This window comes from Lynx rufus, unplaced genomic scaffold (assembly GCF_022079265.1).
Source record: "Lynx rufus isolate CCGP_SWC_20201006 ecotype Redwood Valley unplaced genomic scaffold, mLynRuf1.p SCAF_4, whole genome shotgun sequence".
In the NCBI taxonomy this organism is placed as follows: Eukaryota; Metazoa; Chordata; class Mammalia; order Carnivora; family Felidae; genus Lynx; species Lynx rufus.
Window position 1 is genome coordinate 125,031,882 of NW_025814856.1, and position 16,637 is coordinate 125,048,518.

Here is a 16,637-nt window from a genome sequence, read left to right on the forward strand (position 1 = left end):
AATACCTAAACATGACATGGTTTTTGACTTGATCTGCAAGTTGGCAGTAAGAAAGAAAATTCGTAGTACCTCCATGTTAACTAAATGCCATATCTACTTAAATGATCTAATATGCTACTGTAAGTTACGTATGAAAATAGTAGTTTGCTTAAACAAATAGTCTATAAAATTGTAGGAACTGTTTCAGTGCTGAAATGACCACAGAGCACACAAATGCCAAATTATATGCAAAAGATCTTTCCTTCTTATACTCCAGAGGTCTTTGTCAATGGCTCTGAAAGAACTTGAAAATATATCCTCTCAGATGACATCTGGTTTACTATTTTGTCTTAATTCACCTTTTCCCATTATCATTGAAATACAAATTCCATTTTAGATATTTGTCTAGATTTTGGTAGTTGTATAGAGATGCCTTTGTGGTAACTACTGGTTCATTATTTAGTGGTTTGGAGTAGGAAGCTGTTTTTACAGTTTTTGACATCTCTTGAAAGGATATTCAAGATGAGTGTAAAGTAATTAATTTGTATCCTAATTTGCCTAGCAGTGTCTATAATGGGTCAGTAAAGTAAAATACCTTGATTTCGGCAATTAGTGGGGAGTTCTTCAGTGGACATGTATAGAGTCTGCCGTTAGGTCTAAAGAACCAACTGCACAAGCCTAGAAGGAAGATGTGTGGCAAGTATGAAAAAGGTCTAGAGTTTAGTTTTCTAGGAGTTGATACAGTTGCCAAGAGAGCAGAGACAACCAGAGGCCAGGCTGGCAGGGAGAATTGCCTGTAAATGGGAAGGGTGGCTATTTCCTAACCTGTACTCCCATCCTTAGCCTGGTGTCTTGGGGTCAGTTTAGGGTTCTCTAGTTAGCTGTATAAATTTTTTAAGTGTTTAAAATTGGAGCTCATTCAAAGACAAGTGGTCAGGATGGAGAGAAAACTTGAAACCATGTTTATATTAGGAAGAGCTGGAGGAACTGAGGCTGTTTATTCTGGAGGCGAGGGTACAGAACTGCTGTCTTCACAGATATAAAGGGCTGTCATGTAGAAGAGAGGTTAGATTTATTGTGCATGGCTCTGGAGGGTAGACTAAGGGCCAATGGGGCAGATTTTGGCTCGGTATAAGAATAGCTTTCTGCTGGTTACACATGTCCCTGGAAGTAGTGAACTGCCTCCAAAAGTTGTAATTTTGGACTGTGTGAAGACAACCATGCCTAGACAGATGGTTGCTATTGTATATGGGGTCCTAGGAAAATCCCACAAGACTGGACTAAAGATCTCCAAAGTCCTCCCAGCTCTAATATCCTAGTTCTCTATCTTACCATGTCTCTCTCTGTCTAGCTAACATATTTCTTTTTTTTTTAACGTTTATTTATTTTTGAGACACAGAGAGACAGAGAATGAATGGGGGAGGGTCAGAGAGAGGGAGACACAGAATCTGAAACAGGCTCCAGGCTCTGAGGTGTCAGCACAGAGCCCAACGGAGGGCTTGAACTCACTGACCACGAGATCATGACCTGAGCCGAAGTCAGCTGCTTAACCGACTGAGCCACCCAGGCACCCCTTTATTTCTTGATCACCCTCTGTTTATTAAACATAGTGCTAGGGGTATGGAGAATGCCAGGCACTCTGGTGGGGAAACCAAATACACAGCCAGCCACCACAGCAGAGGGTAAGGAATAACCTAATGCAATTTGCGTATTTGAAAGACAGCTCTAGCCAATAAGGTTGAGGATGGAGCAATGCAAATAGTAGATCTCTGTGGCTGGGTGGGGCATGGGGAGGGAAGTGGGGAGGGCGAGGAGGGTGGAAGGAGGTGGGGGGGAGTTTTCTTTCTGAGTCTCAGGTTTCTCACCTCTTATATAAGGGGCTTGGAATATTCTGTAGCATTCTGTGTGAATAAATTCACTCAATGTCTTCCTCTGTATTTTCATTTTGATTGTCAGGCCTGTGGAGCTCTAGGTTTTGCCAACCTCTGGGTATAAATGGAGTCACAGTGGCAATAATACCCAGATTTCACTCGTGCTTTCATATTCCCACTCGTGCTGTTTAGGACCTACAGACCTCTATAAAAGTTGTACCTGGCTGTCTCTAGGACCCCCCAGGGATGTGCAATGGGAGCTTATAGCCGACCCCTCCTGCTTCTTGCCCTGTTGTTATCTGAACCCACCTGCGGGTGGTTCCTCCTCATGCCAGTTCTGCCAGTGCTGATACCCTCTATGATCCCGAAGAGGTCCCTGCCCAACATTGTTATTCCTAGAATTACAGCCTTCATGGTGCTAAAGGGACACTGCACTTCTTGAGGTTTTCATTGTAGCACAGCCATATGGTCCCAGCAGAAGTGGTGTAATGTCCCACTTTCTCACTTTCTGTCACTTTCTGTCACCTGGGCAGTGAAGTGGGACTAGATAGGCTTGTGTCTCACAAAATCTCCCTTGAAATAAACTCTTCTGGTTTCTGCCTACAACCCCAAGGCTGTGGGACCAATAGCTGTGAGAGACGCCAGGATTTTCTCTACATTCCAGTTTCCCCCAAGATATTCAGAGGACCTCCCTGTCCTGGCCAGTACTCTTTCAGCAGAAAGATAAGGCAAAATGAACTATAATCCTGGCAGCTTCAGGATCCAGGTCATCAATCATACCTATACCTGGGATTATTATTATTGTTATTTATTATGTCTGGCACAGGGCTAAATGCTTTTCATATAGCATCTCATTTAATCACCCCAGCCTTTGGAGCTGCAGACTAATATTAGTATACTCATTTGTAGATAAGGATGTGACTAAGAGGAATTAAGTAACTTGCTCCTGATCAAACAGCTGTTAGAGCTAGAATTCAAAACCAGACTGGTATGAAATATTCCAGAAACCAGACTCTCAACAAGTCCCTAACACGTGGACGTAAACACTCAATCTTCTAACTTGATGAACAGTAAGTGCCTACTTTGCTCATTTGTCATCTTTGCCTAAATTCAAAATCGGCTCTTGTATCTAGGGCTGGGAAGAAACAGTGGATGCTGCCATTTCCCACCTCTTGAAGACTTGCCTCTCAAAGAGTTCAAAGGAGCAGGCTTTGAACCTCAGCAGCCAGCTGACCATACCCAAAGACACAAGCCGACTAAAGAAACATATCACCTTGCTCTGTGATAGATTAGCCAAAGGTGGACGGCTCTGCTTAAGTACGGATGCGGCAGCCCCACAGACCATGGTCATGCCAGGTAAGAGCTTCATCCATGCTCCTTAAACGCAACTACTTTACTCAAATTAAAGGAATGCGCCTGAGGTTGTATTTGGGGTTTACATTTCATATTAAAGTGATGATAGCCAAGAAAATTGCTTTCACATTTCCCCTCAGATATCCCAGGGTAACCACTTGGATAAATATTCCTGGGGTATTTGCTTGCTAGACATTTCTAGAATGGTATGTCTTTTTTCTTCCCTCTGTTTTTAAATATATGAGCCATTTTGTTTTGCTTCTAACCAATAAAAAGTGGATTAGCGAATAAAACTATTTTTAAGGAGAAGTTTTACTAAATGTGGTCTCGCGATACCATATTTCATAAATGTAAATAGCATAATACAAGCACTTAATGTAATCCAGATGAGTCCTATCCCTTCTGGTGTTTGCTTGGATTGTGGTCATCAGAATAAAGGGGAAGAGACAAAGAAAAAGACTGGGATCAGGAGATGTGAACAGGCTCCAGAGTCATGGCACCTATAAGTCAAGGTAGAGAGAGACACAGCTTGCCCTACCAGGAGCAAAGTGATGGCCGTGGTCATCCAGGTCAGCTCTTCCCATGGTCAGAGGGGCTAAGCAATCAATGGTGGTGTACTTGTGTCCCTCATAGGCAGCAGCTCCCACGTCCTGCTTCCCTCATGGTGTCTGTCTTTATGGCAACAACAAAGGACTTCAAGTATATAAATGAATTAAATGCAGTAGCTGTAGTATCTATTTCCTTCTAAAGCAAGCGCCCTAGTATCAGAGAGAAGTGGTGTGGTTTTCTCTTCTTCCTTCTTTCAAGTATTATGTGCTCCTTCCCACCCCCATGCTGATGCCCTTCCTCTTGCTTCCTTTTTCCCTCAAGCAGCATTCCTAGAAGTAAAAAGGAACGCAAACGAAAACCTAAAAAGATAAACATAGAGACAGCATAGCATAATCTAATAAGCACAGACTCTGGAGACAGACAGACCAGTGTTTGGGTCCTGCCTTTATCCCTTACTACTTATATGACCCTGGATATGTTAGTTAACTTTCCAGAGTCTTAGTTTCTTCCTTGTGAAAGGGGTGTAATAATACCTCCCTTGTCACTGGGGCCTTAGATGTTTGTCAAGTGCCTAGCACGATGCCTGGAATAGAGACACGCTCAAAAAATAAAGCTATAATTATTACCATTGTAATATTTAATTATTACCTGTTTTTTTAAGTTTTATTTATTTAAGTAATTTCTACACCCAACATGGGGCTCAAACTCACAACCTGAACATCAGGAATTGCACGCTCCAATGGAGCCAGCCAGGTGCCCCTTAATTATTACCATTGTGATATATGTGTAATTCAGCCTGTAAATTTGGGGGTGGGAAAATAGCTCATTTGGGGTCATGGGTTTCTATATTCTATGATTTGAAATATTTGAAAAAAAATTTTAATGTTTATTTTATTTTTGAGAGAGAGACAGACAGAGCATGAGCAGGGGAGAGGCAGAGAGAGAGGGAGACACAGAATCTAAAGCAGGCTCCAGGCTCTGAGCTGTCAGCACAGAGCCCCACGCAGGGCTCAAACCCACCAACCATGAGATCATGACCTGAGCCAAAGTCAGATGCTTAACCGATGAGCCACCCAGATGCCCCTGATTTGAAATATTTTTTACCTTACTTACGCATGGACAGAACCTAACTTTTATTCCAAAAGAATATTTTTAATATGACATTTCAGAATAGAAATGTCTTTCCACCTAGAAACAGTTCTAATACAGTTTATCTTAATCTACGCCCTCTCCATCTTGCCCTTGTTAACATCATCCTAACTAGTCCTTTGGCCTCTACTCATCTATCTTCTGTCCACTATTACAGATTTATTTTCATTAGAAATAAATATTTAGGTTTAATGAGATAGTAAATGAAAAACATTTACCATGATCAGCACTCAGTACATGGCTTTCTCTCCTTCCTTGCTGATTGGAAAAACAAAGGAGGCTTGAGGGAGAGGGACAAATATGTGAAAGAGAAAACTGAAGAAAGAGATGGGATCAGCCCCCGATTGGCTGGCACATCTATAGAAGCCTCAGCAGCCCTGCCTTCTGTTCCCCACCTTCCTGTCTCCCTGTCTGAGCCTCTTTAGAAACAGCCATTAGGATGCCAGTGACAATGCTGTTAGCAAAGACCTGCACGCCTGGAGAGAACACATGCTCCCTTAGTCACATTTGTTGATTATGGAACTTTAGTCATTTGTTTAAATACCTAGGTGTAGAAACAGCTTGAGAGCTGTGTCCATATAAGCCCTTGATGCAAAACTTTTGAATGTGTGAGGGAAGGGGCAGAGGAATGGAAGAGGAGAAGGGAGGGAGGGAGAAATGAAGAAACGCAGGAAGATGGAGAATGTATTTGTTCACAAAGCAGGCTCCTGTAAGCCAGGTCTATGCCTCTCATGCCTAGTCTAGCCAAGTTCAGTCCACTGGGGAGGGTTTGGCTTTCTGCTGTGCTGTACTGTCATTGTCTTCATTGCTTCTGCTTACCCATGACCCAGTTTTTTACTCTGGTTGAGTGACTCTCTATCCCCACTGGCTTTGATCCAGTCATGGTAGTGAGTTTTGAAAAATTGTTAAATCAGTGTTCTTTGTTATTAACATGCTCCATTATTACCTATAATACCTTTCCTCCCTAGAACTCAAATTTTTCACACACTTCTTTCTGTCCTTAGCACATTTCTCAGGTGGAAAAAACATGTAGGATTATTGCTTTTTATAAACAGAAAATGAAGTTAGGAAAAGCTAAATATCTGATCAGAGTTACATGGTGACCAGAAGGATTAAGTCTAGAATCTAATCTAGCCTACTGTGCTTCCCTCTAGACTACACAGACCATAATGGTACAAATACATTTCTAGCCCAAGCTTTCTCCTGTGTAAGCTGTTCTTGATCTGCCCTTCTTTTCACTTAAATTAGTCCAGCACTGTTGGGGGTGGGGGGGAAGAGGGCAGAAATAGTTTCACGCTATTTTGCTGTGAAGAACATGTTAAAGATTTGTCTTCGCTTGTGGTTTATTTTTATCATCTCCATAGGTGATATGATACCATTATCACAGAGATAATAAGAAATACTGTGTTATTTTCTGCTTCAAGCCAGTAATTATGCAATTTACAGTGTTAGTTTAGTTAATAATAATTGGTTTCAGAATACACGATGGTAAGTGGCATATTAGAAAGGAATGAGTTTCTGAACACACAAGCGTGCGACCATTTTTCATAGACCTGATCTTTTTTTTAAAAGCTGGGCAGGAGTGCTCGCTTCGGCAGCACATATACTAAAAGCTGGGCAGGAACTCAGAAATCATCTGGTTCACCTCCCTCACTTAACAGCTGAGGTAACCGAGGCCTAGGAAGATGAAGCGACTTAGTGGTTGGTATTAAAAGGCAGGAGTGTGTGTAATTTTACCATGTTCCTTATTAAATTGCAGATGGATAAACATCTCAGAATAAAAAACCCTTGGTCTTTTCTAGCCTCATGACTTTATGAGCCCGGCACCTTGGATGTGCCCTTTCTTTGCTCCAGTAAAGGCCATGATGACAACATCCTCCCTGGCATCCAGAGTTTGAAAATCTTTCCCACTGGGAATTACCTTGTGGACTTTTTGCCTCACATTTTTTCTGTTTGCCTTTATCAACCTTCAGATTCTCCATCAAGATTTAGCCTATCCCTTTCTGGGTAAATGATTTTTTAAAAATTATTATTATTTTTAAAATTTTTATTGTAGAACCATCAAACTTCCATGCCTCCTGCCTATAGCTCTGGTATTCACATTTTTTTCTGATGGGGAATATTGCACTTCCATTAAATGTCTTCTTTCTAATCTCAGTTGTGTGCATCCCCTTAGAGAAAGAGTCACACAGGACCAGGGCAGTGTTTTTAAAAAATCTGAATGTGAATGCCTGTAAGTGGCCTAGCTGGCTTCTTATACTTGTTTGTTATCTGCTTGTCCCTGCAGGTGCTTGAAGCTGAGAGATTTGCCTTAGATTGCCAGAGGCTTCCTTTTATGACCTCACTGTCTAGTTTGACATTTCAGGGGCTCTAATTATAGCTAAGACTTGACTCCCTTAAGCACATTTATGCAGAACTTAATGCACATGTGGGTGGGCCTAACTTATGGCATTTGCAGGCAAATCATTTTAACCTCATGAATGCTGGAGCTTTGTATCATTTCTGTATGGGTTTTTAACCTTCATGTGTCTAGGTGATGCTTTGCCCCCCAAGAAATGGAATGATGACCCATCAGCTGGAAGCTTGGAGAGCAAATGGTGTGGGCCCCACAGCAGGGCAGGTAGAGTAAGCTGGGCAAGAAAAAAGGCTTAAGGGCCATCCAGCCTGGTCAAGTGCCTCAGGGGAATATTCTCTTAACGTGTTCAAATGAGTCAGACATTGCAATGGGCCATAGCTTCAGCTGTATTTGGTTTGGCACTTTCGGATTCCTGGACCTCAAGGAAGCTGATTTGGGGTAGGGGGAGAAAACAGTTTTATAAATAAGGTGAGCCTTTTCTCAGGTATGGGTCAGAAAACATACTTTGAAATGTGGTATGGACCACCACAAAATTGGTCTCTTGTACGTCTTTACTCTGTTAAGTGGGTAGAAGAAAACGGAGAATAAAAATTTGAATAAGGTATCTATTCTATCCTTTGGGGAAATATATTTAAAACTCCCACTTTTTAGTATTTTAAATTTGAGTTAATGACCTTTTTGCCTTAAGGGTTTGATGTTATTTCAAGGCTTTTTCCAAATGACCCATTTCAGTAGTATTTTAAGTTAACTTTCTGAGGTCTCACTTTAATGCTTGGTAAGACATTTGGTGTTTACTTTCATATTGTCAGTGTGATTTAGCTGTTGGTTTTACACTTTATTTGAACTTTTATAAGTTTGAAGTTTTTCATTTAAGAAATTTAGACAAATTCAATATAGGAAAGGCTTCTGGAAAAGTCACTAAATGGCTTCTGAATCTATTTGTTCATTTTTTTGTTTTTTTTTTTAAAAGGAGTGAGTTCCAAAATGGTAGAATACAGTTGACCCTTGAACAACACAGGTTTGAACTGCATAGGTCTATGTTAACATGGAATTTTATATATATACATATATATACAGTACAGTGCTGGTAATGTATTTTCTCTTCCTTATGATTTTTTTAAGGCTTGTTTTCATTTATTTTGAGAGAGATAGTGGGCGGGGGAAGGGCAGAGAGAGAGGGAGACAGAATCCCAAGCAGACTCCGTACCCTCAGCACAGAGCCCAATGCATGGCTTGAACTCAAAAACTGTGAGATCATGACCTGACCCCAAATCAAGAGTTGGACACTTAATGGACTACACCATCCAGGCGCCCCTCCTTATGGTTTTCTTAATAACATTTTCTTTTCCCCAGCTCACTTTATTATAAGAATACAGTGTATAATCTATACAGCATACAAAATGTGTACTAGTCAGCTGTTTATGTTTTTGGTAAGGCTTCCAGTCAACCATAGACTGTTAGTAAGTGTTTGGGGAGTCAAGAGTTATATGTGGATTTTCAGCTGCACAGGGTTCAACCCTCCCAGCCCCTGCATTGATCAAGGGTCAACTGTGCAACTGTGAAGTGGACTTTGTCTTCAAGAGTACATGAGCTAGCTTGGCCCTTTATCAGTTAAGTTGTATAATACAGGAAAAGTTTCTTAGCTTGTTAGCTTCTTGATTTTTTTAACTACAAATTGGAATAATAATGGTACTTTACCGGAGTTTTTAGCCAAATTAAATATGGCAGTACTTGAAAGATGCTTAGTAAGTGCCTGACACAGCAAATTCTCACTAAATGTGAGCTTCTATTAATAATAATTATGAATACTGATGTAAAATCTAAAAGGCACTTGTGAGGACAGAAGTCTAGAGTTAGAAGAGAAAAATGTGAGATCAGATAGGAAATTTTAAAAAAGAAGAGTGTAAAATTTGCCTTTTTTGAATATTTGTTATAAAGTAACAGTAAATGGCAGTGTTGCGGTTATAACATGAGAGCTTGATACACCAAATAGAACATTCAAAATTGATTAAAGTATGAAAGGTTTGAGACTAATTGGTATCAGAAAAAGACTACCTGAAACTGGAACCAATATTTTACTCTTTTTATTGGGGACAATAAACAAGGTTTAATTGAAAAATAAGTAAAATTAAAATTTACAGTAAGTTTATTTGTATTTGTATTTCATTTGTCTTTATCATGTATTTGCCAAAACTTATGTTCATGCCTACAATTATGTGCTAATTCTTAAAAACAGCAATGAAAGAATTTTGTTGGGTTTTTCTTTTTGCTTGTTTGTGGCATGTTGGTAGACACGTTTGACCTTAGAATCACCTTTACAAAGAGGGTTTGTTTGTGAGCAGCAGAGGGAGAGGGAGAGAGAGAATCTTTTTTATTTTTTTTTTATTTTTTTTATTTTCAAATATCCATTTTCTTTTCTTTTTTTTTTTTTTTTGAAATTTATTTAGGAAAAAATATCCCAAAGCATCATCCATTTCCCGGGGGGATGGGGGGGTGGGGAGGGGTCTTTCTTAATTGCTTGATATGCAAATCACTTTCTCCAGAAACATCTATCTTGTCATCTTCTGGTCAATTTTCTTCTCTTGATTAACTGGAATGATTGCCAGATTTTCACTGGTCACTGCCTTGTGTCTCTAATTACATTATAGCTGTTTTAAATCTTGCATCATTTGCGAGAGTTACAATTTCCCTCTGCAGCCTATTCATGCTGATTTTGCAATAATTTCCAACAGTTGGTGAGAGATGAACCCATGTGAAAGGTGATAGCAGGCGGGATTCATCTAGTGTTAAATGTGGAAAGATATTTGAGGAGAGACTAATTTTATAAGTGGTCTCTTAGTTTTTGAGTGAATATCTTTGTGTTATACTTTTGCTTTTCTGTGACTACTTGGGATCATTAGAACTTCTATAAGGAATAGAATTCACCTCCCTGTCTCCCAATTAAATATATAAGAATGTAGAATGTACTAATCTGAACTCAGACCTCATGTGCTAATATGGCATTTCAAAGTGGTGGAGAGAGGGCAAGATGAATTTAAAAATGGTGCTGGGAACTGGCTAACCATTTGGAGAAAAAAAATAGATTGCTTAGTCTATACCATGTGCTACAATACATTTCAGATAGTTAAGAGGTTTAAATGTAAAAAAATGAAGTCATAAAACACAGAAGGAAATAAAGGCAGATACCTAGATATGCAGGCAGGATAGGTGTTTCTAAGTAAGTCAGCAAAGGCAGAAAATGAAAGATTGAGCTTCAGCTATATACTTCTCAAAATGTGGTTCAGAAACATATAAACCAAGGTATGTATTAATAGTAATTACTTTGGGTGGTGGAGTTACAGGTACTAAGTATCATTCTCCTCTTTCTTTTCCATATATTGTATACATTTTCCTACAAAATATATATATAACTCATAAGAAGGGACCATGATAGAAAGCAACCGGATAATTGTATCAGAAATGGTGGTAAAGAAAAAACAAGGACTAACTTCATAAATTGGGAAAATTAATGTTTTTTTTTTATTCCCCAAAGGAAATAAGTTGTTCAAAGGCAATGACCATGTATTTATGGGGTTATTTGTATTTCTGGTATGAGAAATGAACCTAAGTCCCAGCACTCCTTATATAAATGTATGCAGCTAGTTCATGGACTCTGTCTCCATCCTATCTCCTTTCCTGCAACTCCTCTCTGAAAGTAAGCCAAATTATGCCTATTCTTGATCTCTGAGTAATATTTTCACTCTTTCATGAGTGACTTCATCGTTGCTAAATCTAGTGAACACTTTGCCTATAACTCATTTGGCTACTCTGTACCCTTTTACACTGAGACCATTTCGTCGTAACATTTTCGTTCCTTGGCTTTTCTTTCACTATTGGAAACTGTCCCTGTCCCCTTAAGGCCTGTATTTTCCAGTCTGCTTTGTGGCTTCCTGTTGCTTTTTCTGGCTCTTGACTATTGGTGTTCTGTCTTCATGCTCTCCTGGACAGTCTTATCCAACTACTCCTTGGATTCTATGATTTCTACGTTTGGACCTTTCTGTCTGGCCTCTCTTCCAGGATTCACATTGTCTCCATCAATACCCCACAGGCCTCTCCACCTGCACATGGCTGAACTCACTTGAACTCCCCTCCTTCTGCATGTCTCATCTCAGTAGATGATGTTACTCAATGTCTAGGCCAGGGGCCTCAAAACAGCTTTGACTCTGTTGCCTTTACTGCCCATGTTCAGTCAGTCACCAAAACGTGATGGTGGCACGTCCTAAATATATCTCCTTTTACTGTCCACACTGCTATTACCTTACTTAATGTCCCTGTGTCCTATTTAGGATCTTTAAATGACCTACCAGTAGTCTTCTTGTACTAACATTCCTTCATTCTTTTTAGTACTACCATAAAAAGCAAACATCTTGTGAGTATTCATAGCAGCATGATAGCCCCAAAATGGAAGCAATCCAAATATTTATCAGTTGATAAATAGGAAAAAAATATGGCATATCCATATAGTGGAATATTCTTCAGCAATATAAAGAACTACAACATGAATGAACCTTGAAAACATTATGCTAAGTGAAAGAAACCCAGTTCAAAAGACTGCATATTATATACCATATGATTCCAATCATATAAAATGTCCAAAACTGGTAAATTCATAGAGGCAGAAAGCATACTAGTGGTTGCCTAGGGCTGTGGGTGAGGTAGGGGTGGAGAAATGGATAGTGATAATTAAAAGGTACGGGATTTCCTTTGGAGTGAGAAAAATATTCTAAAATTAGGTTGTAGTGATGGCTGCACGGCTCTGTGGATGTTCTAAAAACCGCTGAATATATATTTTAAAAATGTGAATTATATATGTGAATTATATTGTAATAAAATTGTTAAAAGTAACTCATATCTTTAATACACAGATAAAACATGTTTTGTAGAAATTTAGGGGATAAGAAGATTAAAAATCACTAATAATCCAACCACCCTGAAATAGATATAAACTCTGCTATATATAAATTTATGTATGTGTATATACATAGATGTATTCTATGTGTGTGTCTGTGTATACATATCCTTCCAATCTTTTTTCTTTGGATATATGTATTTTTTTTATAAAATTGGGTCATACTACACCTATTGCTTTATAACCTACTCTAAAAACTTTCATTATATCATTATTGCACTATTAAATACAATATATTATTTTAATACCTACATAATTAATCAGTTCCCTTTTGTCAAATATATAATTTTTGATTTTAGGATGATAAATAATTATATGTAAGTATTTTTGTAGCTAAATCTGTGTGCGTCTCTAATGAATTTATAGTTTTCCGTGAATATGAGTTTCTTTGCAAAAATAGGGATCTGGGTATGTTACCTACCTCCTTGAAAATATTCTACAGCACTCTTTTACCTACCACATTAAGTCAAAAGTCATAAGCCTAAAATACAGCATTCTTTATGAAATAGACCAACATTATCCTCCTAGCTGTTATCTCCTGCACTTTTATCCTCAAAATCCTTTACTGATACTGCATCAAATACACTATGCTTTGCAGGCTTGTAGTTTTTCTTGGCTTAGAGAGTCTGTCTTTGGATGGTGGTAAAATTACCACTAACTTCTGAAGACCCAGCTGAAATGATGTTCTACGAAGCATTCCCTAGTCTTCCTGGCACTTCTGTTTTCTATGCTCCTTGGTCTCTGGGCATATGGCTACTATAGTGCTTATCATATGGTACCATGGTTTAATATTTTTACTTCATCCCTCACTCCTGTATTAGTTTGTTGAGGCCGCCATAACAAAACACCATGGGCTGGGTGGCCTCAACAACAGAAATGTATTTTCTCATAGTTCTGGAGATTGCAAGTCCAAGATCAAGGTGCTGGCAGGTTTGGTTTCTCCTGACTTCTTTCTCTTTGGCTTGTAGATGGTCACCTTTTATCTGTGTCCTCACATGGCCTTTTTCTCTGTATGTGTACATTCTTGTGCCTCTTGCTCCTTTTGTAAGCATACCAGTCCTTTTGGATAAGGGCCCCACCCTTATGACCTCATTCAACTTTAATTACTTCTTTAAAGGCCCAATCTTCAAATACAGCCATATGGGGGGTTAGTGCTTCAATCTGTGAATTCTGGGGAGGTCACAGTTCAGTCCATAACACTCCCCGATAGGAGGGAAACATGCACGGAAGGCTCAGTATGTTATTCTTCTTTGTGACCTCAGCACCCCACTTATGCCTGGCACATTTATACTTATATAGTTGATGTCCACTATATATTTTTTAAACTTCTTACTTCGAAATAATATAAAATACCTATAATATTTTGAATAGTGGACTCATAGGAAGATGTAGAAATACTGCCTAGAATTCCATGTTCCCTTCATTCAGCTTTCCTTAATAGTGACATTTTATAGAACTGTAGTACAGTATCAAAAATAGAAAATTGACATTGGTTTACTTTACATTTTTAGAATGAATCAGTGGAGCTTTTTATAAAGCAGATAAGTCTTGAAGTAGGTATAAGTTGTGGACTTTTAAAAAGGGTGGTGGCAGATATTATATATAGAGAGTTAGTGAGGCAAGAAGATGTGGGTCTGTAAGTAAACTGGTGAGTTTCAGATTAGAAATTCAGTCGGGTAGATCAGTAAACACTAATTAATATAAGAACTTGAAAAGCTAGATAAAAGAGATCACACATAATGCAGATGGTAATGGGAGCTATTATAGGTTCATAAGCTGTATGAAGTACTAATATGACAGTGGTATGCAGGATAGGGGAAGTATGACAAACACAGAAGGATACAGATAGTATATCACAGTTTTTAGTTGCCACTGATAAAAATGATTAAGTTGGCAAGTGCATTTTGTTATGGATAATGTGCTTCATTTCAAATATGCTTGAGATGTATCCTTGAAGGGATGTGTGTCAACAGCTGGATGTGAGGAATTCTAGCTTCAGGGAAAGATGTAGGTCTGCAAAGTAGATTTTAGTATCCTGAGCTTAGAGTTCATCATTAAAGCTTTGCAATTGGATGAAACCAAGGGTGTGCATAGGGAGGGAAACACTGGGTTTGGGATTTAGCTGCAGAATCACAAATCTGGGAAAAGAAGCCGTTCTGTGGGGAGGAGTGAATTTTAAGCAATTCCAGAAGTGATGCCAATACTCTCAAGGATAGAAGAAGCTCAAGCAAAGATTCTTCCATAATTGGAAGGTACAAGGTAGAAGAAGAAGTTTGTATTTCTTTTCTTGTCCTTCTGTTCAAAAACTATGTTCAGAGGTGTTTGAAGGTCAGGAGGTGGTGGCAAGATGAGAGTGCTAAAATGCAACATTCTTGTTAAATGGGAAACTTTGAAGAGGCAGAGGAATAATCTAGAATATAGGTAGACTGAATAGAGTTAGTATTTGAGAAGAAATAAGAACCTTGATATAACTTGGGAATATGTGGAGATTTAAAAAAAAGAAAAGTTTAATAAAGCCCAGATGCTGAGTAAAGTTTTATAATGTTCTGTGAGAGAGCAGGAAGGGGTGAATGATGAGACAGTGAGTTAAAATGATTTGCAAGAGCCAGTCTGGGAAGGAGAAGTCAGCCATTTAGTAATTATGCAGATACTTGTTTGGAGCCATAATTTTTTCACTTGAAATATTGAGATAACACCTCCTTGTTTTGAAACATCAAAACCTTTCAAAATTGTTTTGAACATCAAACTGTATTGTATAAGGAAAGAAAACATTCAGTTTTTAGTAGGATGCTCCTTCTTATCCATTGTAATAGGGAGTCCATAATGGGATGAATGGAAATTTAGTGCAAGAATATTTGAATCCAGGATTAGAGTTGTATTTGACAGGAGAAGCAATTAAGAGTAACTATAGGGGAAGGTCTACCATCAAAGACCTAACAGAATAACATTCTCCCTGTGTGTACTTAGCAAATACTTGTTGATAGACAAGCTGGCTGGTAACTAATTACAATGTGATGACCAAAGCTGTGTTCTTGGAAGTAGGATTGTTAATACAAGAATAAAATACCAGGGGAGTTTGAGGAATTTCCTTCCTTGCAGATGTTTAAACTAATGTGGATACTCAACAGTCTAAAGATAATTTGGGAAAAACCCTGCCTGAAACAGGGGGATAAATTAAATAACTTTTAAAGCATATCACTATACCTCTGTCTCTAGTCATGTCATATGGATAAATCTGTAAAATGCCCATTTGTACCCTCACCCAGTTATAAATGTGAGCTATCTTTTCTGATATGAAATATTACAATCGAAAGCCTAACTCTGTGTAATATGTGGCATCTTTAAAAATAACATAGATTGGCCAAAGGAAAAAGTATCTCAATACTCTAGAGCATCCCTCAGGAAGATATTTATCTCTGAGGCATGCATTATTTAAAAAAGAACTTTTCTTACATATTCTATTCATATTTGGGGCTGTTTTGTCTTCAAATATAAGGATGAAAAATGGGCATTTATCCCAGCAGTTGCTAATATGAAGGGATTTCTACAGATTCACCACAAACCGGTAACAGTTTTTCCAGTTTTCTCCCCTCAACTTTTACCCCACCTCAGCTTTTGCTACCCCAGTGACTCTGTCTTCAGCAGTAAGGTGTAGTGGTTCACCTCAAAATTATAACAAACATACTTCCTGTTTTCTTCCTTTCAATTTTTACTCCCAATACCCACTATCTGTCCAGGGAATTGCATTTTCAACAATAAGAAGAATACATTTCTTGGGGCACCTGGATGGCTCAGTCAGTTAAATGTCCAACTTTGGCTCAGGTCATGATCTCATGGTTCATGGGCTCGAGCCCTGCATCCAGCTCCGTGCTGACACCTCAGAGCCTGGAGCCTGTTTAGGATTCTGTGTCTTCTTCTCTCTCTGCCCCTCCCCTTCTTGTGCTCTGTCTCTCTTTCAAAAAAATAAATAAACATTAAAAAAAAATTAGAAAACAAGAATATATTTCTCTCCTTTCCATGTAAATTGATGAATATTATTAAAGTTTTATTTATTTTTCATTTTCCTTTAGATTTTAGGGTGACTGGGTAAAGTATTTCAAGTGCTTAAAAGCAATTCACTCATCAGAGGCTTACATGAGACAGTCACTAAAAGTTATTTTATATCACATTATTTTCATTTAAAAGTGTTAAAATATATGCAGGATAGATTGGCCAGTCCATACAGTTTGGCCCATTCCTGTGTCTTAATCATTTTTAATTCTGGCCAACACACCTGCTCTAAAATAGGAACAGCTCTGCTGACACTGAGCAGCCATAGCAAGTAGAGAGGATGTTCTCCCACTTTGAGCTGTCGCGCTGAATGAAGTCAGGTCCATGCTGCCAACCTTTTAGAGAATCCTTTATACTAAACTTTGAAGAAACTCCATTTTTA

The 16,637-nt window shown here is 38.6% G+C and overlaps 1 protein-coding gene across 1 annotated transcript in view; it reads left to right on the top strand.

Annotated features, from left to right (window-relative positions):
* BBS9 (Bardet-Biedl syndrome 9) overlaps positions 1–16,637 on the top strand; it is a 453,794-nt gene that overhangs the window by 385,769 nt on the left and 51,388 nt on the right. The window contains exon 21 of the mRNA XM_047097119.1: positions 2,984–3,206. Within this exon, the coding sequence (XP_046953075.1) occupies positions 2,984–3,206 (223 nt within the window). The remainder of the gene's footprint in view (positions 1–2,983; positions 3,207–16,637) is intronic.